General features: G+C 51.9%; 8 protein-coding genes across 8 annotated transcripts; 5 read left to right on the top strand and 3 right to left on the bottom strand.

The window, feature by feature from the left end:
* Positions 1 to 524: 524 nt before the first annotated feature.
* On the bottom strand, positions 525 to 2284 carry BO70DRAFT_362715 (citrate synthase). The gene is made up of 6 exons (XM_025543383.1): positions 2213 to 2284; positions 1929 to 2149; positions 1829 to 1876; positions 1710 to 1770; positions 1096 to 1651; positions 525 to 1027 (listed from the first exon to the last, which is right to left on the bottom strand). Exons 2-6 carry the CDS (start codon positions 2055 to 2057, stop codon positions 625 to 627), a joined length of 1197 nt encoding a protein of 398 aa, XP_025398576.1. The 5' UTR covers positions 2058 to 2149; positions 2213 to 2284; the 3' UTR covers positions 525 to 624.
* BO70DRAFT_50067 (uncharacterized protein) lies at positions 2124 to 2417 on the bottom strand. Its single transcript, XM_025548490.1, has one exon. The coding sequence runs from the start codon at positions 2330 to 2332 to the stop codon at positions 2168 to 2170; it is 165 nt and encodes a 54-aa protein (XP_025398575.1). The 5' UTR covers positions 2333 to 2417; the 3' UTR covers positions 2124 to 2167.
* A 1859-nt stretch (positions 2418 to 4276) lies between these two features.
* On the top strand, positions 4277 to 7305 carry BO70DRAFT_406936 (Nrd1 complex RNA-binding subunit; the record flags this gene model as incomplete). The annotated part of the gene is made up of 9 exons (XM_025547158.1): positions 4277 to 4396; positions 4468 to 4713; positions 4994 to 5096; positions 5219 to 6115; positions 6187 to 6258; positions 6322 to 6355; positions 6413 to 6581; positions 6653 to 6857; positions 6914 to 7305. 9 exons carry the CDS (start codon positions 4277 to 4279, stop codon positions 7219 to 7221), a joined length of 2154 nt encoding a protein of 717 aa, XP_025398574.1. The 3' UTR covers positions 7222 to 7305.
* A 128-nt stretch (positions 7306 to 7433) lies between these two features.
* Positions 7434 to 9797, bottom strand: BO70DRAFT_353287 (O-acetylhomoserine aminocarboxypropyltransferase/cysteine synthase family protein; the record flags this gene model as incomplete). Its single annotated transcript, XM_025541826.1, has 8 exons — positions 7434 to 7750; position 8115; positions 8176 to 8344; positions 8405 to 8973; positions 9048 to 9407; positions 9483 to 9566; positions 9634 to 9715; positions 9748 to 9797. 8 exons carry the CDS (start codon positions 9795 to 9797, stop codon positions 7434 to 7436), a joined length of 1632 nt encoding a protein of 543 aa, XP_025398573.1.
* A 1548-nt stretch (positions 9798 to 11345) lies between these two features.
* BO70DRAFT_293455 (MARVEL domain-containing protein) lies at positions 11346 to 11986 on the top strand (the record flags this gene model as incomplete). The annotated part of the gene is made up of 3 exons (XM_025539438.1): positions 11346 to 11430; positions 11488 to 11761; positions 11881 to 11986. The coding sequence occupies 3 exons, from the start codon at positions 11346 to 11348 to the stop codon at positions 11984 to 11986; spliced, it is 465 nt and encodes a 154-aa protein (XP_025398572.1).
* Positions 11987 to 14205: 2219 nt separating this feature from the next.
* BO70DRAFT_293035 (putative arginine transporter) lies at positions 14206 to 16008 on the top strand (the record flags this gene model as incomplete). Its single annotated transcript, XM_025539425.1, has 2 exons — positions 14206 to 14458; positions 14531 to 16008. The coding sequence occupies 2 exons, from the start codon at positions 14206 to 14208 to the stop codon at positions 16006 to 16008; spliced, it is 1731 nt and encodes a 576-aa protein (XP_025398571.1).
* A 2136-nt stretch (positions 16009 to 18144) lies between these two features.
* On the top strand, positions 18145 to 20308 carry BO70DRAFT_353284 (putative AMP-binding enzyme; the record flags this gene model as incomplete). The annotated part of the gene is made up of 3 exons (XM_025541825.1): positions 18145 to 18318; positions 18397 to 18652; positions 18714 to 20308. 3 exons carry the CDS (start codon positions 18145 to 18147, stop codon positions 20306 to 20308), a joined length of 2025 nt encoding a protein of 674 aa, XP_025398570.1.
* Positions 20309 to 20995: 687 nt separating this feature from the next.
* Positions 20996 to 22009, top strand: BO70DRAFT_397033 (uncharacterized protein; the record flags this gene model as incomplete). The annotated part of the gene is made up of 3 exons (XM_025546664.1): positions 20996 to 21506; positions 21614 to 21706; positions 21783 to 22009. 3 exons carry the CDS (start codon positions 20996 to 20998, stop codon positions 22007 to 22009), a joined length of 831 nt encoding a protein of 276 aa, XP_025398569.1.
* Positions 22010 to 22321: the final 312 nt, after the last annotated feature.

Below are 22321 nucleotides of genomic sequence, written 5' to 3'. Positions count from 1 at the left end.
CGAGGACCTCCCGCCCTAGCTTCCTCAGACCTCAGCTCCTGCGCAATAATACGCCCGGAGTACGGCGCCCGTATAATCTGGCCGCGGAGTTTTTTCTTCCGATGCAGATACTACATACTATCTATCTCCCACTAAGTATGTACGTCGCACGGGAAAGATTATAATACTAATCATGTATGTTTTCCTGCCCGTGCCGATCTCCTGGCCGGTCCTACCACCCTCCCTTCCGGTAGTCATTACGAGAGAAATACGGATACGAAAGTCGAAACGATCTGACTTGGAATAGAAGTGCTGTTACAAGGCCCGCTCGAACCGTGTCCTATCATACATTAATCGAACCAACCCCAACACTTGACTCGTCCCCAGTCTCTCTCAAGGAGATAAACCAAAACAGGGTGGGCATAATACAAGATGTAGTGTTTATCGTAAAAAGAAACAAAAATTTCCCTCCGCTTTCATGTCATCCAAGGCGTTCACAGCTTAGCACCGACAAGCTTGGCGTAAGCCTCAGTGCTGAAACTCTTGGGGCGCTCGATGGGGGCACCGAGAGCGCGGTCGATGATCAGCTGGGGAAGGACACCGAGAGCACGGGAAACACCGAACAGGACGGTGTAGTAGTTGGCCTCAGTCAGGCCGTAGTACTGCAGGAGAACACCGGAGTGCTGGACAGGGGTCAGTACCGAGCTCGTGTTTTTGCCAGTCACAAGGGGAACAGAAAGAACTTACGGCATCGACGTTGGGGAAGGGGTTCTTGGTCTTGCCGTGCTCGGTGAGAACGCCAGGAGCGATCTTGTAGACCTGGCTGACCAGCTTGAACATGGGGTCATCGGGCAGCTTGCGGAGGGCAAACTCGCGCTGAGACACGTAGCGAGGGTCGGTCTTACGAAGGACGGCGTGACCGTATCCGGGGACGACCTGGCCGGCGTTGAGGGTAGACCACAAGTAGTTCTTGATGGCCTCATCGCTAAGGTCGTTACCGATGACAGACTTCATCTTGGTGAGCCAGTTAAGGACTTCCTGGTTGGCCCTATAAGATAAGAGTGGAGACATTAGTGGGAATGTTTGGGCAAAGCATCAATGGTGGCGGGGGCTTACAATCCGTGAAGAGGGCCAGCCAGACCATTCAGACCGGCGGCCAGGGAGAGCATGGGAGAGCTCAGAGCGCTACCAACCAGGTGGGTGGTGTGGGCGCTGACGTTTCCACCCTCGTGGTCAGAGTGGATGGTCAGGTAAAGACGCATAAGCTCAACAAAGTCCTTGTTGTCACCGAATCCGAGCTGGTTGGCCAGGTTGAAAGAGTAGTCCTTGTCCTTCTGGATAGCAGCGACCTTGCCATCCTTGAAGACGTTGCGGTAGATCTTGGCGGCGATAGTGGGCAGCTTAGCAATGAGGTCCATGGAGTCCTCAAAGGTGTAGTTCCAGTAGTCCTTCTTGTTGATACCCTTGGCGTAGGCCTTGGCGAAGGCCGACTCGTGCTCAAGGGCAGTGACGGCAAGAGAGAACTGAGCCATGGGGTGCAGGGTGCTGGGGCAGCGGTCGATGAGCTCCTCAATGAACTTGGGGAGGTCGGAGCGGGCAGCCCACTCAGCAGACAGATCGCGGACCTGCTGCTCGGAGGGGACCTCGCCGGTCAAGAGGAGCCAGAAGAGACCTACAGGATATTGTTAAAAGATTGATTCTAATAGTGCTATTGCCATCGGATGAATTACCTTCGGGGAGAGGCTCCTGACCACCGGGGGCCTTGGGGAGAAGCTCCTGGCATTCGGGGATCTAAATAGACAGTGAGCACATGGTGATCGTGGCTCCGGTAGAGCCAAGTAACACTTACGGTACGGCCACGGAAACGGATACCCTCCTCAGAGTCCAAAACAGAGCCCTAGACGTCAATGTTAGACAAACGTCCAATAGGTTGGGGCCTTAGAACCTACCTCCCACACGAGGCACTTCACGCCACGGGCACCACCATAGGCCTGGTCGAGGGTGAGCTCGCCAATGACCTTGCTGCCGTGCTCCCTGTAGACATTCATCGACTGATTAACGCTTGTTGCTGCACACATGTTTGCAGGGAGAAGAGGTGAGCGTACTTCCTGAGCTTCTTGACCTTCTCGATTTCACCGGGGAGCTTCTCGGCGAAAGTCTCCTTCAAGGACTAGGAAACAAAATTGCCTCAGTATGATAGCACAAGAGTGATCGTTATCGGGGCTACACAAACCTTGGACTTGCCGGTAGAGTAGCAGCGCAAGCCATTGAAGGCGGCGGACTGAACGGTCGGCTTAGCGGCCAGGGTGGTGGAACGGAGGGCAGAGGTGCCCAGTCTCAAGGTGGAAGCCATGGCGAATGTGAACAACCTGATGAAAGTTGAGAGGTGGATGAGGAGAGGAGAGGAACGATAGGACACGGTAGAGAAAAGAAAAAGGGAAGAGGGTTGCTAGGATCTCGGGAGAAGCTCTTTTGCGGCCCTTTTTTTCCATCTGGCCGTACCAGTACAGCCGGTACGCGGACTGTACAGTAACACCCGGCAACGAAGCAAGGCAATGGTGGATATCTGTATATTACGGTAACGCTAGTCTCGAGGTGGCCGGTGTCCCGAGTCTCAGCCAGGATTTCGGCGCGGTTTCCAGCGGTAACCCTCGCAGACTCTCTGGTTCTGACATGTTTTGGTGGTGACCCTTACCCGCCAGATTCCGTTGTACGGACTGTCCTCGGTGGTCTGTGTAATCCGTACTATCAACACAATCTGTACCTTTAAGTCCCCCGAAAGTACCTAGATTGCGAAATAAGGGCAGGTACATGTGTAGGTAGCGGTTCTACTGTTCTACGGCACTCAATTGATGGCCCTGGGTACCTCAGGGGTGCTTTGATGAACCCGATGCTTGTACAGGAATGAATCTGTTCCCCGGGTTGCGTAGCATGTATTGTGACGATCATCGGCGCCGTCCCATCCGTAAACGGAGTGCTTTGAGGTGTGTGTGACCCGTGGCTACGGAGTGTACTTAGTGACGTCGGCAGTCGCAACACTCATCATAATGGCCATCCGCCGAGCACTAACTAACTAGTTATGGAGTTTTACTCCATCTTAGATAATTATCATTAGTACGGGGCACATATCTACTCCATAGTCCCTACAGTACGGAGTACGGAGTAGTACGGAGTAGTATCTCGCACCTTAGTTCCTTGCGTCAAAGTATATCTACGTAAGGACGGAGTAGTAAACAATCATGCTCTCACTCTCTGTAGTCTGTATACCAGTACCTAGCTACGTCATCCAGGAATCAATGATATAGCGTCTAAGAATTGGTGTTACTAGGGGCCATGAGGTATCGAGTCTATAGAGCCCAAAGCCATTCAAATTGTGTACAGCAGCACCGTATTCATGACAATAATAAAAATCAATCCGAGCCTGAAGAACAGCCTGGAAATGTTTCCAGGGGTCAACTCTCTACACATGTGGGACGGCATCCATTACGGGATAGTACGGAGTGGTTGTACGGAGTAAGGCATCTACGTGGAGGTATCTAGGTCACGAAATCTGGAAGCATTTGTTACCTCATTCGACTCACCGAACCGACCCTCGGATGGGCCGAGGTCACGTGGCTACCACGTGATTTACAGAATACATATTGCTCACGTGACCGTGTTTTACAGCCTCAGGCTAAAAGAAGCTGGCTATTCCTGTCTGGGACTAGCGCATGCATTCTGATTTTTCTCCTCACCTGACTGACCACCTCTTGACTAAATCCCTTCCCTCCTCCCTCTCTATCCTTCCAACAACCTCAACTTCTCTTTACCTTTCTTCATCTCCTGGCTCCTTTCCACCGCAAATTACGGCCCACTGTAATACTCACCTCTTGAGTTCCTCTTTTTTATCACTCGGCTTGTTGCTTTTTAGGTCGTACTTTGTACACGCACTCTTTCGCGAGTTGCAAGGCCCTGGACAGCATCGCTTGGCCGTATTCCAGCTGTAGGCGGGAGGCCCCCCCTGGTCGCCAGAGTACGCTCGTGGAGTCCGTAGTGACACGACCAGAAGTCCGCTTAGGAGATTCCTTCCCACTGTTTCGGGAGGCTACGAACTCTTGCAGGTTTATCTGATATCCCTCTAAACAATCATCACAGACGTTTAAACTGCACTGGACCTTCCGGTAGTAACGGCTTATTGGGCACCTGGTACTATTCCGTCGCCTCTACCATATCCTTGAAGCGATAGTCATAACAGAAACCTCCTGCGTGTATCCTGTCCTCCCCGTACTGGGTTCGCAACACACAAACACCGCCCGCCATGTCGTCTGCTGTAGCAGAACTGGATAACTATCTCCAGTCTATGCTTGCACTCAAGCCTCCGGGTGTTTCAGGCTCTAAGATCAACAGTATAACATCACTTTGCACTGCCAACGTTCAGGTATTACATATCTCCCCCGCACAATCTGTCCCTAGAACCCTAGGCTAACCTCTGGTTCTTCTCCCCCACAGAATGAATCCGTTCTTATCCAGAAGATCTACACACACTTCAAGAAAGCACCAGGAACACACAAGTTGGGCGTACTCTATGTCGTAGACTCTGTAACTCGACAGTGGGTAGAAGCAGCGCGCAAAGCAGGGCAGCCATCCGGTAGTGCTGCCCCTGATGGGACCTTCGCCGCTGGTGTCAACAGAGTGACTGAGCTGTTACCCGTCCTGATGACTGACATCATAAACAACGCTCCTGAAGACCAAAAGGTACGCTCTAGACGCAATACGCACACTATATCATCAAACTTTCACAGTGGCCACGGGCAAAACATAGGGCCGATAGGAAGCAGTGACTTGCTCTGGAAATCCCGTGGTGGCCTGTCCTAAGAGTTGATATCCGTATCTACCGCTGTATACCTGCTCCCCAACTGCCCCGCATAAATTCCGTGGCCACTATGCCCCCTCTCTGCTTCACTTGATTCTTGTTTCGTCTTTTTGTCTGGTGACGAATAGTCCAACTTACGTATACGATCGCCTTGCCATATAGGAAAAAATCAAGAAACTGGTCGACATCTGGGAACGTGGATACACTTTCCCTGCCCCTATGTTGGCATCATTCAAGGAGAAACTAAACGCCCCTCCATCGCAAAGTAAGCAATATCTTCACCTCGGGCTGACTTTGCCTTGTATCACGGCGCGGAGCGGAATTGATTTGCATGACAATATCGTGGGTTCACGTATCTAATCGTTGCTCTTGTTCCCGGCCCTCTAGATGTCGAATCTACCACCCCCGAAGGGTCGCCTGCGCCGAATTACATGCCACTGGGAGCTCCGCAGCCACCATCAGTGAACGGCGCGCCTTCGACCATTCCCGCACAACAGGCCCCGGATACCTCCAGTATTCTGAAAGCCTTAGCCGATATGGCCAAGCAAAACACCGCAGCCCCCGCAGCATCGGCTGTGGCGGCGCATACTAACCCTCTTAATGCGTTAAACCAGCAGAGCACGGTTCCGCAGCCCGCGTCATCGTCCGTAGACCAGGCTTCACAACCCCAGAATGGGCAGGCTGGTGTAAACCCCTATGCTGCTGGAAGCATGGCGACGCCGTTCGCGGGCTTGAGTAATATGGCTCAGAACCCAGCACTGGTGCAGCCGCAGACTCAGAGCCAGAGCCACACCCCCAACCCATTGACTGCCGCGCAAAATCCACTGGCGGCGCTACTGCCGCAGGCGACTGCAGCTCCGGCTATGCCGACTGCGATAGGGCCGGATGCGCTGCAGCAGCAGCTCCAGCTTCTACAAATGCTGGCTGCCCAAGGCATTCCGCAAGACCAGTGGGCGACGGCGCTGCAGATCCTGAGTCTGTCGAATGCGGCCAACATGGGCGGGCTCAACCCCGGCCAGGCTCCCCCGTTCAACCTGCCGGGCCAGAATGTTGCCGGCAGCAACAACAGCAACAACGCTTGGGGCGCCCGTCCCGACTCGCAGTCACGTGAATTTGACCGCGACCGCGACTACGTGCGCTCTCCTCCCGGCCAGTATCGCCGCCGCTCTCGCTCCCCCGGCTGGGACCGACGTCGCGAGGCTTCCCCCCCTCGTCGCCGTGACAGCCCCGTCTATGGTGAGTACCATGGCGACTCTCCCGGTCGCCGCGGCGGTGATCCGCGTGGTCGCCGAGGCAATGAGTATCGCCAGCGCAGCCCTCCCGGCCGCCGACGCCGGTCTCCGTCTCCTCGCAAGGACCCGGCCCTGCCCCCCCCGGCCCCAAGTTCATCGAATGGGACTACTCGATCGGACAGGGAAACATGAAAGGTGCGTTGGACCTCTGCTCTTCTTCTCCGTTGTCCTTGGTTTCGCTAACATCCTGTCGTGCAGTCCTGAGTCGTACTTTGTTCGTCGGCGGTGTCACGTAAGTTTTTTTCCCCAGTCGGCCCTGGACTGGCGGCTCACATTACTATACTGGCAGGTCCTCGGAGGCGCATCTCCGTTCTCTTTTTGGCAAGTTTGGCCTGGTCCAGACCTGCATCGTCAACATTGACAAGCGTCATGCTTTCATTAAGATGATCAGCCGTCAGGACGCGATCAGTGCTCGGGAAGGCATGGAGTCCTACAAATCCGGCGATATGCAACTCCGAGTAAGCCCTCCCTCACATCTCACCCTTCCGTGATATGAGATTGTTCCGTCTAACACTTGGCCGTCCTTTAGACTCGCTGGGGAGTGGGATTCGGTCCCCGGGATTGCAGCGACTACCAGACGGGCATCAGTGTGATCCCTGTCGAACGACTCACCGAAGCGGACCGCAAATGGATGCTCACTGCGGAATACGGCGGCACGGGTGGAAGGCCCATTGAGACCGGCATGGTTGTGGAGGAACCCGACATTGAGATTGGTGCGGGTGTCTCTTCCAAAGGTCCGTTGCTTCTGTCACGATTGTTTCCCTCGCGTTAGTTACTAACTCTGCCACAGCCATCAGCAGAAGGATCGCTACCGACACGGGAGGTAAACGCGGCCCGGTGTCGTCTCGCACCCAGCAAGACCGATTTCGTCGCCAGGACCGCGAAGGACCTCCCGCAGCAGGGATGCCCATGGGCGGTGGCTCGGCAGACCGGGACATCCCCAGCGCCAATAACGTCGGCGTCCCTCCTGCCGTGCCCGGCTTTGGCTTTTCCTTCCCCGGTATGCCCATGTTCCCCCCCGGGTTCATGATGGGAGGCGCACAAGCCGGATCCTCGGGCGGCTCCGCAGCACCTCCTCCGGGCCAAGGAAACAACTGAGTTTTCCCTGCTCAAGCGTGATCGATACGAAAGTTGCTATTGCAGCGGTGATGAACAGTTGCTCGCCACCCTCTCATTCTTCTCTTGTCTTGATACCAATATTTCGTCTTCTTTCCGTGCTGCTTTTCTTTCTCCTCGCCTCCCTCGAGCTGTTACCAATTCTCCTTCTCGTGTACATTTGTTTCCACTCTCAAAATTCGGCGTTGGAGCTATCACATTGATTGCTTAGCGGAAGGCATGCGCTTGTACCACTGTACGTTGTCCAGGAGGCGAATCAGGAGCACGACATATTCCATAAAACTCCGCATTTCTTCTCCCCACACCCCGTGCTCCAGTTGCCAGATGGACAGCCCAATAGTTCGTTGCTCTTGTCGGGCGAAGGGGTGGTCTGAGTTTGCTGACTCGGAACTCTCACGTCTCATCTCCGTGCGGATTTCCCTTCTTCCTAGTATTGCCTCCATCCTAGTTCCCTTTTCCGTATGTGCAATGTGCTCACTTATGGCGGCTTCGTGATGCGACTTCTCATCCCCTGTTGTCTTTCAATATTTGCTCCTTTCCAACAATGAGCATGTTGACGGGCCTCTGCCTGTGTTCCTTTCATCGAACGTGGACCTTTCTCATGTGGATAAATTCAATAATATTCTCTTTTCTGAAATTTCTAGTTCCGGGTCGCTGTCCTGTAAAATAATCTAGCACATGTAAGGTAATTACTGATCCTGGGAGGTAAATATGTGTTCGGCGGGCTTGGGTTTCTACTACATCTTGGTGGTCACACCATGTCCGAAGTTCTTCAAGCAGTTCATTGATTCGTAGAATTATTCACATTTTTCAAGAGCTACATTCAGAACCTTGCAATACGACCCATTCTTCAAGTCTCCAGTTCAAACACCCACTCTATCCAGCAAGTAGTCCAGACAACTAACAACTTATGGGCTACGACTTCAAAGCACTGACAGCCTTAAAGGATTGCTCGAAATCTGCGATGATATCATCGATATGCTCAGTACCAACAGAGATGCGGATAGCATCCTCGGTGACCCCGGAGTCAAGACGCTCTTGTTCAGTAAGCTGCTCATGGGTTGTCGACCATGGGTGAATCGCAAGCGTCTTGGAATCTCCGACACTGGATCAAATCAGCTATTTGACGCTCATGAAAACTGCGTGTGGAGTCAAGGAGACTTACTTTGCAAGATTGGAGATCATTTTAAAGCCGTCCACTACCTGGCTACCACCAGAAGCACCTCCCTTGACCCCAAAGGACAGAACACCGCCAAAGCCACGGGTGAGATAGCGCTTGGCAGTCTCGTGGCTAGGGTGGTCTTGCAGCCCAGGGTACGATACCCAAGATACGTTCTCGTTTTGCAGAAGCCAGTTGGCTAGAGCAACGGCGTTGCTTGCGTGTCTCTGTGCACGCAGACTCAGAGTCTCGATGCCAATCAGAAGCTGCTGCGCAGCAAAGGGATTCAGAGCTGAGCCAAAATCACGCAGAATCTCCACCCGTACACGGATAGCAAAGGCAATGGAACCAAAGGTTTCCCAGAACTTTAGGCCATGATAGCCCTCGGAAGGTTCAACGAATTGGGGGAAGCGTGCTGCATTTTTGCCCCAATCAAACTTGCCACTGTCGACGACGACACCCGCGATAGTAGTGCCATGGCCGCCAATCCACTTCGTGGCGCTGTGCACAACAATATCAGCACCATGCTCAATGGGGCGGCAGAAGTAACCACCGGCTCCGAAGGTATTGTCAACCTGTATAGGACGCAACAGGTAAGCCGCGAATGCTCATTTCTGGGGAATGACCACACCCTACTGCACACACTTACCACAAGAGGAACACCCTTCTCATGGGCAATCTTAGCGATGGCCTCAAAGTCGGGTACATTATACCGGGGATTCCCGATAGTCTCGACATATACCGCCTTTGTATGGTCATCGATTGCTGCAGCGATGTCCTCTGGTTTGTCTCCATGGACAAATTTAGTTTTGATGCCTAGGCGAGGGAAGAGGACTTTGAATTGATTGTATGTGCCGCCATACAGGTTGCTGGTTGATACGATGTTGTCACCAGCATGGGCAAGGGCGGAAATGGCCATGAATTGTGCTGCCTGGCCTGACGAAGCAGCGACGGCTGCAACACCGCCCTCAAGAGCAGCGACACGCTTCTCAAAGACATCGACCGTTGGCTTCAGTGGTTTGACGCAAGGTTAGTGGTCCTGCTCTGAAGGAGTGCTTTCTGCCTACGGGATTATCCAACTTACATTCATGATCCGACTGTAGATGTTGCCAAACTCTTTGAGGCCAAAGAGTCTGGCGCCGTGCGCGGAGTCATTGAAGGCGTATGACTATTGGAAAGGCCATAAGAATCGACCAGGCTATTGGTGACAACCAAGTATGAGGTATATAACTCACAGTGGTCGCATAGATGGGGACTGCACGAGAATTGGTCGCCGAATCCGGCTCATGACTGAAAAGACGCACGTCAGCTTGGAGGCTTTACTCTGGAAGTGTAGAGGCATGTATTACCCCGCATGAAGCTGGAGGGTCTCGAAGTGAGGCTGCTTCGATTCAGACATGGTGTGCTCTTCTGCTTTCGTTCAGGCTCTCGACGTCACGACAAGAACAATAGGTGGGGGGTAAGTAAGGTTGTGTAAAAGCGGAAGAAGCCGAAAAGAACATCTGTCGGAGTGGAGGGGTTTCACTGTGGTAGAAGATAGATTATCATGGACAGCCAACTATGGTCTCTAGTACCAAGTCGGGGGTAGATACGATTGAGAGCGATGGCGTGATCAACCGATCGAAGAGAAAGGAAAAGGACCCCATAACGGAACGGGTTCCATTGATTGATCACTGGATGGGGTTGATTCCGATTATAATATTACCATGATAACCTCAAACACAGGAGGATCTAGGTATCTACTACGGATGGGGTCTCTAGTATAACATACCGATAGATATGCCTTGACTTACCTGGTGTGATTGATACCTACCTTTACATCATACGGGATGTACGGAGGACTATCTATCTGATGTTCGCAGGATTACGGCGCTAGTCCCTAGTTAGTAGTAGTCATGCGGAGATCGGGAAGTCCTTCTTTTAGGTCAGCCACTGATCCAATGCGGGGGATGGATTCCGAGGTCGGCTTGCCTCGGTGCCTGAGGAGGCACCCACCATACTCGGTACGTAGGTAGTATCAGTATCTAGTAGTACAGTAGTGTCGACTCCAACGTTATACCTACTTTTTCCGACCATCGGTATTATGGACCAGTTGCAAGGTAAAATGAGTACGTACCTACACCACAAGGCAGACAGACATCTTTACCTTGCTTTCTATTTAAAACCATACCATGAGGTCATCGTCCTGCTTAGCCTCAGCCCGGACCCAATCCCCGCTAATAATTCATACATGGTGCTTTGCAGCTCCTGGTGCCGCGGCACTTGCCGTCATAGGGCAGCCCGATGGATGATAATAATGGTAACTCCCTGGCAATTACTCCCACCCATCTTTCGGTTTCGCCAATCCGACGGGATCTGCAGCTGATGATGCAGACCCTGCAAATCAAACCACTCCAACACAAAATGTCGCCCACCCCCCCGGTGACGACTAAATTCTTCCCAAGTGGCTGGGTACGCTTGGGTACAAAGTACAAAACAGATAGGCAGGCAGCCTGGTGTTCGACTCAGCCAACCAACCGGATGAGCGGTCTGGAATAATCGTCTGATTGCCCTGTACTGTATCCCCGAGCCACCTCGACAGATCAATAAATTTGCCTGCCACCCCTCTGGGCGTGGAATCCAACCTTGAAATCAACAGCAAATCAAACAACAGCATAGAAGAAGGTCGGCCAGCCCCCACGTCATAGCCTGAAGTATACTAGCTTGGATCGAGAATTCACAGCAGCACCGGTTTGTGCAACAGCAGATGACGCTACCTATGCACTCAAATAAGCCCACATTCCCATTCCATTATGAGAGCCGTTCCCTTCGTCCCTGGACTAGCCCTCTGGCCATGCATTTAGCTGACCCATCCGACTGCAGCGACTTTATCGAGAAAACAAACAAATCTCGGGTTTCAGAACAAGACAACAACCCTCGCCATCGATACTAACGCTCAATATCAATCATGGCTTTGACTTTCCCTTGGATTTATCCTGTTCGGGTCGCTCAGGCCATCTTTGCAATAATCGTCCTTGCCTTAACCGCTTACTGTTTGTTGAATTCTACGCCAAGGATGCATCTAGTAGGGAATAGCTAACCCTCTGCAGATATCAGTTGGTACACGTACAGTGATACCGTCAACTTCATGCTCTTTAACGGCATATGGGCAGCTTTCTTTGCAACTCCCTACCTGGCTCTGGCGCCGGCCTTTTTCCCTCAATTGGCGCATCGATTCGTGATTCCGACTGTGGAAGCGATTACTATGATCTTCTGGTTTTCAGGGTTCATTGCCCTTGGTGTTTATCTTCCACCCTCGGAATTCTGTCACTGGAGTCGTTGCCGCGCTTTACAGGCTGCGACTGTGTTTGGGGCGTTTGAATGGTAGGTAGTTACACCCGCCTTAGCCGTTCCATATCTTTCATCTCTGGAGGAAAGCTTGGTATTATCGAGTGATGGACACAAAGCGGTTGGAAAGTACCTTGCTAACACAACATCCACAGGGCCCTGTTTCTAGCCACCACTGTCGCTGCTGTTCTCGACGCTTTGCGTTCCCGGTCCAGCCCTAATACGAAGACCACTCACGCGAATGTCCACGTTGGTGTCTAGCGAACAAATCAACGACTTTTCCTTGGTGCAAGTTCCTGAAAGATTATGACACGAGTCTTTGCATGCAGCGGCAGTTCTAGGGGAATGCTTGTGCCGTCATATGGTGTCTGGCGCAATTTTTAATTCGATATATCCAGGACTACCATACCGATGATGACGAACGTGGCTTCTGATACATATGAAGTGGTGGGGAAGGGAGCGACAAGGGAAACGGCGTCCGCTGGCGTTCTTTGAGGCTTTTAGGTGATGATTACTTTGAAGTTGTTTGAGCAATAATATACCCATATGTTTTGACTACCAGGCTGGAGATATGTAATTTGATAATAATGTCTGTACCTGCATGCTGTATCTACATAACAATAGATTTTGTGTCTCGCTCCTCGAGAAGCAAATTGCTCTCCATCTTGGGTTTTGTTGTTGCTTATTGAGCCACGATCGCGGGTGTCAGTTGCATAATACTCGCGCGGCCGAAATATATATCTACTAGTTGTAGATAGTAGTAGTGAGACTTGAGAAACAATGCCTCGTCTTGAATGGATGGCGGACTGACGGGTTCTCCGTCTTCCAGAGAATTAGCTTTGCGTACACAGTATGTTCGATCCACCGAAACCCCCACACCATGTAAAGCAAGGGTAGGCTTTTCAGTGAACTCGGATACGCATCACTGTCCATGAAAGTTTAAATAGTACGAATATATACGGAGCACTACTGACGAATGATGAAATCTTTATAGTGCACCGCGGTAGTCGCTCTTCGGTTGAGAGAATTTATTAAAGCTTGGTATATGTCGACAATAGTAATACGGATCATAGTATATCTCTGGGTAGAGTCAAGGCAGCAGTGGGATGAAAAACACGCCATTGTTATATAAGTAAATGTGTTCCAACACGATGTTATCTGGCCTCCATAATAACCATCCGCGCTTCTAGAAATCCGACACTGACCCATGGACTTGCACCGCGGATACCCGTCAATCCGATTTTCTGCTCAAAAAAATAGAAAAAGTTTGCGACGGAAAACCGAGATAGGGCTGGCCGGACCGGATCTCGCCGATTGGCTCTGAGCCTAACTAGGCTTGGTGTCAAGTGGGAGTGGCAGTGGTGGTGGCATACAAAATTCCACTGACGGGGTTTTTTGCCACTGAACTGTATTTATCCATGCTGCACTGCGACTACTTACTACTTACTAGTACACAGTAGTATATACACAGTGCATGCCTACCTAGATAATATCTAGTCTATCTTACATGTCTTCGCAACTGGGAATGAAAAAAAAGCCAAGCCGAAGGAGGCTGGAGCTGCAAGGTGCGTTACGAGAGAAAAACTCTGCCTCCGCCCGAGATTCCTTATCGAGGACCCAAGGGCCCACATTGATGAAGGGCGTTGTTGGACGAACCGCGACCGGTAACCGATCATTCGTCGCCATCCCCCTTCAAATTTCAAGGTTTCTAGCCGTGGATGGGGAAGTTATGATATGATGAGGGGGGGGGGGGGATATTTAGCGCACTCGAGGGTGGCGCGGCGCGCACACGACTTCTCCGGGCTGCGGTGTATGTACTATTCAGACTCCAGGAGATGGCCGATGGCAATGCATCCATCCATGTATCTTCAGAGCCCAGAAGAACGAGCTACGAAAAAACAAAGGGCTGCGCATGAGCCATCAAGTGCCCGATACTCTGCACCGCAGTTTGTCCGTCTGGTTTGGGGCGTTCCAAGGTGAGCGTGGCTCGAGGTTGCATCCGGCCGCGGTCCCCATCGACCACCCCCCCTCATCATGACCGTTCCTTTTACATAAAATTTTTTGGGGTTTCGAAACATAATTCGATTATATTCGCTATCGCCGTTATTCGTCGCTCTGCTTATCTTCGGAGGGTGGCCAGTCTATCAGCCACCTTATGACTGTCTGTCTATACATATAACGTCTCTTCCTTGTACCTGGGTTGAATTTGGATTTGATCCACCTTAGTGTCTTCCGAGGGGCGACAAAGGTTTTAAGAGCCCGATCTTCCAGAAGGTCAAATAGTACTGGACTGACCCGGCCTTTGGTGACTCAATTGAACCGTGTTCCGGTGGAGTCGGTCCTGACGGCGAGCTTGCCGTTTTCCTTCTTTTTCGCAACTTGACTTTTTGCGCCTTTTCCCGACGCTGGACACTCCACGCTTGACGATCCATCTCGAGGACGCAAAGCATCCTCAACAACTGGGCCGCTGAGGGTCTAACATGGCCTTCGAGAACGACTTCAACTCCACGTCCAGGTCCGCCGAGGGGACAAAGGGAAAAATGATGCCGGACGAAGCCGTGCAGGTTCAGGCCATGAACCCCTCCTCGGACTTGAACGACATCGACTGCGAGAAGCATGGTGCGAGTCGCGAGTCAAACCCATTGCCGGATCTCAAGCGGAAGCTGAAAAGCAGACACCTTCAGATGATTGCCATTGGTGAGTCGCCTCCTGTTCTTCTGTCGATTATCCCCCGTCTCCCGCCTGGACATCACCTTTCCGCCTGCAAAGATGCGTCGTGGACATGGCATGCTGAATCAATACTAGGTGGGACAATTGGGACAGGTCTGTTCATCGGTAGTGGCACCGCTGTTGCCAACGGAGGTCCTGTGGGCGCTCTCATCGCCTACATCTTCGTCGGTACGATCGTATACTCGGTCATGACTTCCCTCGGCGAAATTGCGACATATATCCCCATTCCTGGAGCATTCACAGCATACGCTGCCCGGATGGTTGATCCTAGCCTTGGCTTTGCTATGGGGTGGATTTATTGGTTTTCATGGGCTAGCACGTTCGCCCTCGAGCTGACAGCAACGGGACTGATCATTCAATTCTGGGATAGCTCAATTAACATCGCCATCTTCATCGCCATCTTCTGGGTCCTGATTACGTGTTTGAACTTCCTTCCCGTTAGCTTCTACGGCGAATTGGAATTCTGGCTCTCAAGTGTCAAGGTCATTACTGTTGTTGGGTTCATGATCTTTGGTATTTGTATCGATGCTGGCGCCGGCGATGAAGGCTATCTCGGGTTTCACTACTGGGTCCATCCGGGACCATTCGCTCCTTACTCTGGTGTTTCCCCTGACTCAACGGCAAAATTTGTCGGCTTTTGGTCGGTTCTCATCCAAGCCGGCTTTTCATATCAAGGAACGGAGTTGGTCGGTATCGCAGCAGCTGAGACTGAGAACCCTCGCAAAACAGTTCCAGCAGCTATTCGCAAAACCTTTTACCGCATCTTGTTCTTCTTTGTTCTTACTATCTTCTTTATCGGTATTCTGGTGCCCTACACCAACCCGAACCTCCTGACTGATGGAAACGATGCCAACTCGTCGCCATTTGTTATTGCAGCGCGACTTGCAGGTGTCAAGGTTCTACCGAGCATCATCAACGCTGTTCTACTAACTGTGGTGCTTTCTGCCGCCAACTCGAATGTCTACAGTGGCAGTCGTATTCTGATTGGCTTGGCTCAGGAAGGGTTTGCCCCACGCTGGTTTAAGAAGACCACGAAGAAGGGCGTGCCTTACTTCAGCGTTGCCTTCACGGCAGCCTTTGGTCTTCTCGGCTTCATGAATGTCTCCAATTCTGGTAGCACAGTGTTCAACTGGCTCGTCAACATTGCTGGTGTGGCAGGATTTATTACCTGGGCATCATTGAATGGCTGTCACCTTGCTTTCATGCGCGCCTTGAAGGCCCGCAACATCTCCCGTGACCTTCTTCCCTATAAGGCCATATGGCAGCCTTACTATTCCTGGTATGGGCTGTTTTTCAACGTCCTGATCATCCTCACTCAAGGCTTCACTGCCTGGATTACTAGCTTCAGCGTCACGGACTTCTTCATCGACTATATCAGCTTGATTCTCTTTGTGGTGCTCTACATAGGCCATAAGGTCTACTTCCGAACTTCCTTTGTGAAACCTCTCGAGGCCGACATCGACACCGGCCGCTTGGAACTTGAAAACGAGACATGGGAAACCGAAGTTCCAACCAAGTGGTACCAGAAAATTTACCACTCGTTCTTGGCTTGAGGGGAACTGGATATATCAAGTGAGGCCTGCGGCGGTCCGTCCGCCCCTTCCCACCTACTTCCTCCCTTTGTTCTTTCTTTTCATTTCTATACCCTCGACCTTGTTTGCAGAGAGGGATTCCTGGCGCAATACGCCTAATATTTGTGATGGACATAGATGGGGGGCACATGCATATACATCTTCGCCTGCATAGCTGTTGCCTGTTTATAGAAGCGGATCTGCATGAGTCCATGATGTATGAAAGTCAGACGGGCGCGCCCCTCTGACTTCAGCGGGCTTTAATTGTTGTTATTTGGCTCTGAGCTCTGAGCTCAAGCTTCTTGTACAGTATGAATACTGGGATGTCAGCATTGGCATGGAGTTAGGTGAATGGTTCTGTTGTTGATTATTCTTTTCTGTGGAAAGGCCATAATTTCAAAATCTTGTGAATCGGAGGTTTTTCTTATCATATAATTGTTTCTATCCTACTGCTTCTGGGGTGTAGTGCAGATGTGTCAAGCTGCTGTTGATGTGTACCTGCGATCCTCGCTCAGATGGCGGTGGCTCGGCCGAGTCCTACTACTGGGTCCTACTGTGTGCGTACAGCATATATGTACATAAATAGTCGCAGTACATGCACAGAGTACTGCTGAAACACTGCACTGTTATTATTACCGCCCGGGGGAGAAAATTATGCACAGAGACCATAAATACTGAGTATTGTTGCCTACACGTGTGGGCTCCCTTCGCTTTGATGAAGTAGAGTACTCCGTACCAGGGAAACAACTCATGCATGATCTCGTCACTAGTAGATAGCAAGCAATATACCGTGTTCTTCACATGGAAACCCTCACACGTGCACGCATCGAAGCGTCCGGCTAGATTGGGGGGCGAGGCCAAAAGTCTGCCAAGCGCGGATCAGATGGTCTTCGGATATGGGGTTCGGCAGAGCATGTGAGATGGTCAAAGGGTGGATGAAGGGCGGGATTATCACAAGACAACCGATCATCTGTACCCAAGTCCATGCTGAGGTATCAAATTGAAATGATGGATTCCAATTTCAGGCCGACAAGGTAAAGATACTAGGCCAGAACAGCAGCGGCTGACCCGACAGGGCGTTTCATGGCGCTTGGGCTTTCATTTCTGCCTGTACATAAGTACGGAGTACTGTGTACATTAGTACATTATTGATTTACATCGTGCGGGCCTGCGATCACCATGATGTTGTTGTAGCATGTCCAAATCCCTGCAATTATTTGCCACGGGATGGGGGGAGGAAAGAGAGCGGTCTTTGCCATTATTGTTATTTCCGCTCAGCAAGTCCGGAGTAGATACTCCGTAGCAACCCCAAATTCATGCGACGGTGCCTCCCCCCCGGTCCAACGGCTTTAACCCGATGGAGCATATGTTCGATGTTGACCCCGGATGAGCATCTCAGATAGGAAAGTGCCGAGGTTCATCGAGTCCAATTCAACCTGACGTCGCGTGGAGGCGAACGGGCCCGGCCACTCAGCGCCCGCCCTTTTGCCTGCATTTTTTTGCTGCACGCATTATTCCCGGAGGCCCACAGCGGCGTGCTTGAGGCCTCGAAGGACTGGTACAGTGGTAACCTGTGGCCTGTCCAGGGAACAGTTGTGTACACCACTCCGTACTGTGGACGAACATCCTCACCATATCGGGAAGGTACCGGACGCTCTGCTCTGCCCGTCCGTCCCTCTGTCGTCGTCCCTTTTCAATATTCCGCGCCGCCCGCCGCCTCCCCTTCTCCTTCTTCTCCTTCTGTCTCTACAACTACTACAGTAATACCTACTACTTCTAACATTACTCTATCCTGCATCTTCTGCCCTTGAGCCCTGTGCTTGCTCGCCCCTCCCCCCCCTCCTTCCTATTCCTCGTCTTTTGGCTTGGGATCCTGTTACCATCCCCGACCCGCCCTATACCGCACCTATTTGCCGTGACCTACCGTACTTATCCTCGGACTCCGAAATCGGATTGTCTTGATTGCATAGTTCAGTGACTCTCTGGTTAAGTGTATGCCTTCCCTGGGATGTAATAGTCTCATGCTCTGCGACTGCCCCTGTTTGCTGTTTACTACAATTCATTTCATGTCGCATTGCTCACTTCCAGTTCACCAGCCGCAATTCCGACCCCCCTGCCATGCTATTCTCTCAGCAGCCCCTTCACCTCGCGCGTGCCAATGAGCTGCGACAAGAACCCCCCAAAGGCACTCCTTACTCCGTGGCCCTGCCAGGAACAGAACAACCGGGGCGAAGTAAGGTCTACCGGGCATGGAACTCAACGGAAGGTATCCTGAAGTCTTTGGACCCGCAGGTATGCACTATTTGACGTCCGATAAGGGGCCATTGTGGCTTGGGGTTGGATTGCCTCTGACGTTTTTGGAACCTCCAGGTCCTCACGGCGCATGACATTTTCGAGTCCACCGCAAATAGATTGCCGAAAAACCACTGTCTGGGATGGCGCCCGTACAATCGTACAACAAAGACGTACGGCCCTTACCAATGGATGGATTACCAGACAGTCCAAAAACGACGGACTGACTTTGGTGCCGGTATAGTGGAGCTGCATCACAGACACGGGTGCAGTAGTCCCGGTCAGTACGGTGTTGGACTTTGGTGTCAAAATCGCCCGGAGTGGCAATTGACTGGTATGGGCATATAAACCCCATGTTTCTTCGGCTAGAGCGTTACTGATCCTTCCCAATCCAGATTTGGCATGCATGTCCCAAAGCCTGTATTCGGTTTCCATTTATGATGTCCTCGCCCCAGATGCGACTGAATATATCATTAATCACGCACATCTGCACTGTGTTGTGACTTCGTTGCCACATATTCCCACGCTGCTCAAGCTGAAGCCCCAATTGCCTAACCTCAAGATCATTATCAGCTTGGATCCTTTGGATGCTGGCGAAGAAAACGGTTACTCTAAGCACGCCCTCCTCGAGTCGGTAGCAGCCGGAAAAGATGTGTCTATCTACTCGATCGACCAAGTGGAAGAACTAGGCATTTCATCGCAACGTCCTTGCAACCCACCCTCTCCCCCTGATATCATCACTGTCAACTATACGTCTGGTACCACTGGCGCTCCGAAGGGCGTGGTTTTGACACACGAGAACGCTGTAGCAGCATCGTCAGGTGCCCTCATGATCTTCACACAAACAGCGGGTGATACTCTGGCCTCTTACCTTCCGTTAGCCCATATCTATGCTCGTATGGCTGAGCATGCAGCCTTTTGGGCAGGGGCCCGTATCGGATACTTCCATGGAAACATCCTGGAGCTCGTTGATGACCTAAAGCTGCTCAAGCCAACCGGTTTCATGTCCGTTCCTCGCCTTTACACTCGATTCGGGAACGCCATTCGCTCCTCCACTGTTGAGCAGCCTGGGTTCAAAGGTGCATTGTCAAGACATGTTGTCTCCACCAAGACCGCGAATCTGCGGAACCCCGACCCTAGCAAGGCCACTATAAAGCATGCCCTGTATGATCGTATCTGGGCCAAGAAGGTTGCCGCCGCTATTGGCCTGGATCGTGCGAGAATGATGGTCTCTGGCTCCGCGCCTTTGGACCCGTCACTTCACCAGTTCCTCCGGGTTACTCTTGGCGTCGATCTCATTCAGGGTTATGGTTTGACTGAGACGTACGCCATGGCGTGTGCGCAGCCCCTTACGGACTTGACTGCTGGCAATTGTGGATCGCTAGCTCCTTGCACGGAAGCTTGCTTGTTGTCTCTACCAGATATGGAATACTCTGTTGATGACAAGCCGCACCCTCGGGGCGAGCTCCTTCTCCGTGGCTCAAATGTTTTTCGCGAGTATTTCAGGGACCCGGAAGAGACTACCAAGGCGATGACCGAAGATGGCTGGTTCCGAACCGGCGATGTTTGCACCATCGATGACATGGGCCGCATTATTATCATTGACCGTCGAAAGAACGTCCTCAAGCTAGCACAGGGAGAATACATCTCGCCAGAGCGGCTGGAGGGTGTTTACTTATCAGAGATGGGCTATTTGGCTCAGGGTTATGTCCATGGCGACAGCATGCAGACATTCTTGGTGGCTATATTTGGCGTCCAGCCTGATACGTTTGCCGCATTTGCCGGCAAGGTGCTCGGCCGAACGGTCGAAGCCACGGATATTGAGGGTATCAAATCAATTGTCAACGATACCCGGATCCGTCAAGCTGTACTGAAGGATCTCGAGCGGATTGCCAGAAAGCACAAGCTTGCTGGGTACGAAAGAGTCAAAAACTGCGCTCTGATGGTTGATCCATTCACGATTGAGAACAACTTGCTCACCCCCACGTAAGAGTCCTTTCTTTCTCTTCCATTGCTCTGTGTGAATAAGCCACTGACCAATTCTCATCCGTTCAGTTTGAAGCTGAAACGTCCGCCCACCGCGAAGAAGTACCGTCAGCTCTTGGATGGGTTATATGCCCAGGCGACAGCTCAGGAGTCAGCTCCCAAGGCCAAGCTATAGGCATCACGCCGTTCCCTTTAACAATCCAACAATTTCTACCTTCCCTGTCGGCACCAAGGGAGCAGCTGGACTGGCACACAATCTCCAGGCCCACATTGTACATATATAATTGAGCATTTTCTATTCATTGCCCATATTTTGTCTCCATATTTTGTCGCCCAGGGCCAGCCGCCCCTTGGGCTCAGGCAGGGGGTGGGCTAGATGTTCTTGTCATGATCCGTGCGGATATGCCATACTAGGTACCATTTCAATGCATACAACGGCGATATGCCCCTCGAGTAAATATCCATAAGATGGTCTGTCTCCCTGAGCGTGTCAATCAATCATGGGGAGCAGCGCGGGCTCCTCCAGTGGTGTATGTACTAACCACTGGGTAGTCAGCCGCCAACGCTTGGCGTTCCCGACGAGGAATCATCCATCCCATCGAGCTAGCTACACTCCAACCAAACACCGGACACCCAGTCTCTCACGCCTCTATTGCTCCACAGCCACTTGCAGGGGTGAGCCGTCGTCGCCATGCATATATCCTTCTCTTCAGTCTTGGCCTTCTTCGCCCTCTCGGCTCCGGCACTGGCGACCTCTGCCCTCACCATCACCATCCCCCCTTCCAGCCTCCTCCCCAACCCCAACGCCCTTCCGGCCGGCACCCATGCAACTTTGACCACCCTTCCTTCATCCGAAGCTGCTTTTACATCACAGACAAGGGGCCACCTTGCCGCGCCCCTCACCCGCTCCGCGACCTTCTCCTTCCATCGACTGCCGCCCTCTACGAAACCGGAATCCTACCTACTCGAAATCCGCTCCCCGGAGTACATCTTCACCCCGTACCGCGTCGATATCGCTGCCGATGGCTCCCTTCTTGGCGTGTGGGAGACAATCCGCGGAAATCCGTGGGACAATCGCGGTGCGGAGAAGTTTGTCCTCGCCGACGCCGATGCCGATGCCGATGCCAATTCCGCAATCCGCGACGTGAATATCGAAGCGAAAGTCCTGGCAAAAAGAGGCTTCTTTGAGGAGCGATCCAAATGTATGGCCCCGCGTGATGTTTATTCAGTGGCAATGCATATTCTTTGGTTGCATTGGTATCAAAGGGTTGTTATAATATACGCATGCTAACGTTGGTTTCCACTCTAGTCTCCCCTCTGGCTCTGTTCAAGAATCCTATGATTCTGATTGCCTTGGTGGCGTTGGGGTTCACCTTCGGAATGCCGAAATTAATGGAAAACAGTCAGTCTTTCCCCCCCCCAAGACCCATGAGCGAACTTTATTGTTAACAGGGTCTCCTCTTCTTCTTCGACTCTAGTGGACCCTGAAATGCGTGCCGAGTTTGAAAAGCAGTCTCGTACTTCTCCCATAACGGGTGCAACGCGGAGTGCTATGTCCGGTGGTGGGGCGCCTGGCAATTTCGATCTGGCTGGCTGGATGGCCGGTGCTACCCCACGACCTACTGCGGGTGCGGACGCTCCCATATCTCCTCCGGCTACGATTTCGGGAGGAGAGAGCGGTGGTACTACGCGTAGAAGGGGATAAGCCTGAGGGAAGTAACAGGGAAGCGAAGCAGCATGGTGTCAAGAATACTATGTTTAATCATGTCTGTCTACCCAGGAAGAGCGGTTTTGATCAGCAGAACCCAAAGTGTCAAAACTCTCGCCCATATATTTCCGCCTAACTGAGAAAGGTCCCCGTAACGATGATTACAGTTATGAGAGGGGAGACCGCCTGGATAAACAAAACATTGAAGTGATCAAGTTTCCCCAATGCATTTCGCAATATATTCAAGTTCAGACTCCTCCTCGGTACCCTCGCCATAGAGAGACTGTTACAGGTTGTCAGACACGTAAA

This window comes from Aspergillus heteromorphus (assembly GCF_003184545.1).
Source record: "Aspergillus heteromorphus CBS 117.55 chromosome Unknown BO70scaffold_15, whole genome shotgun sequence".
NCBI lineage: Eukaryota > Fungi > Ascomycota > Eurotiomycetes > Eurotiales > Aspergillaceae > Aspergillus > Aspergillus heteromorphus.
Note: the sequence above shows the minus strand (reverse complement) of the source record. Positions and strands in the feature narration are given on the sequence as shown.

Excerpts from the sequence above, each read along its gene's own strand:
- BO70DRAFT_50067 (XM_025548490.1), bottom strand. The coding sequence starts at position 2,332 with ATGGCTTCCACCTTGAGACTGGGCACCTCTGCCCTCCGTTCCACCACC.
- BO70DRAFT_362715 (XM_025543383.1), bottom strand. The coding sequence starts at position 2,057 with ATGTGTGCAGCAACAAGCGTTAATCAGTCGATGAATGTCTACAGGGAG. Across the intron at positions 1,771-1,828 it reads TCCGTTTCCGTGGCCGTACC|ATCCCCGAATGCCAGGAGCT; the intron begins GTAAGTGTTACT and ends CTGTCTATTTAG. Across the intron at positions 1,028-1,095 it reads GCTGGCCCTCTTCACGGATT|GGCCAACCAGGAAGTCCTTA; the intron begins GTAAGCCCCCGC and ends CTTATCTTATAG.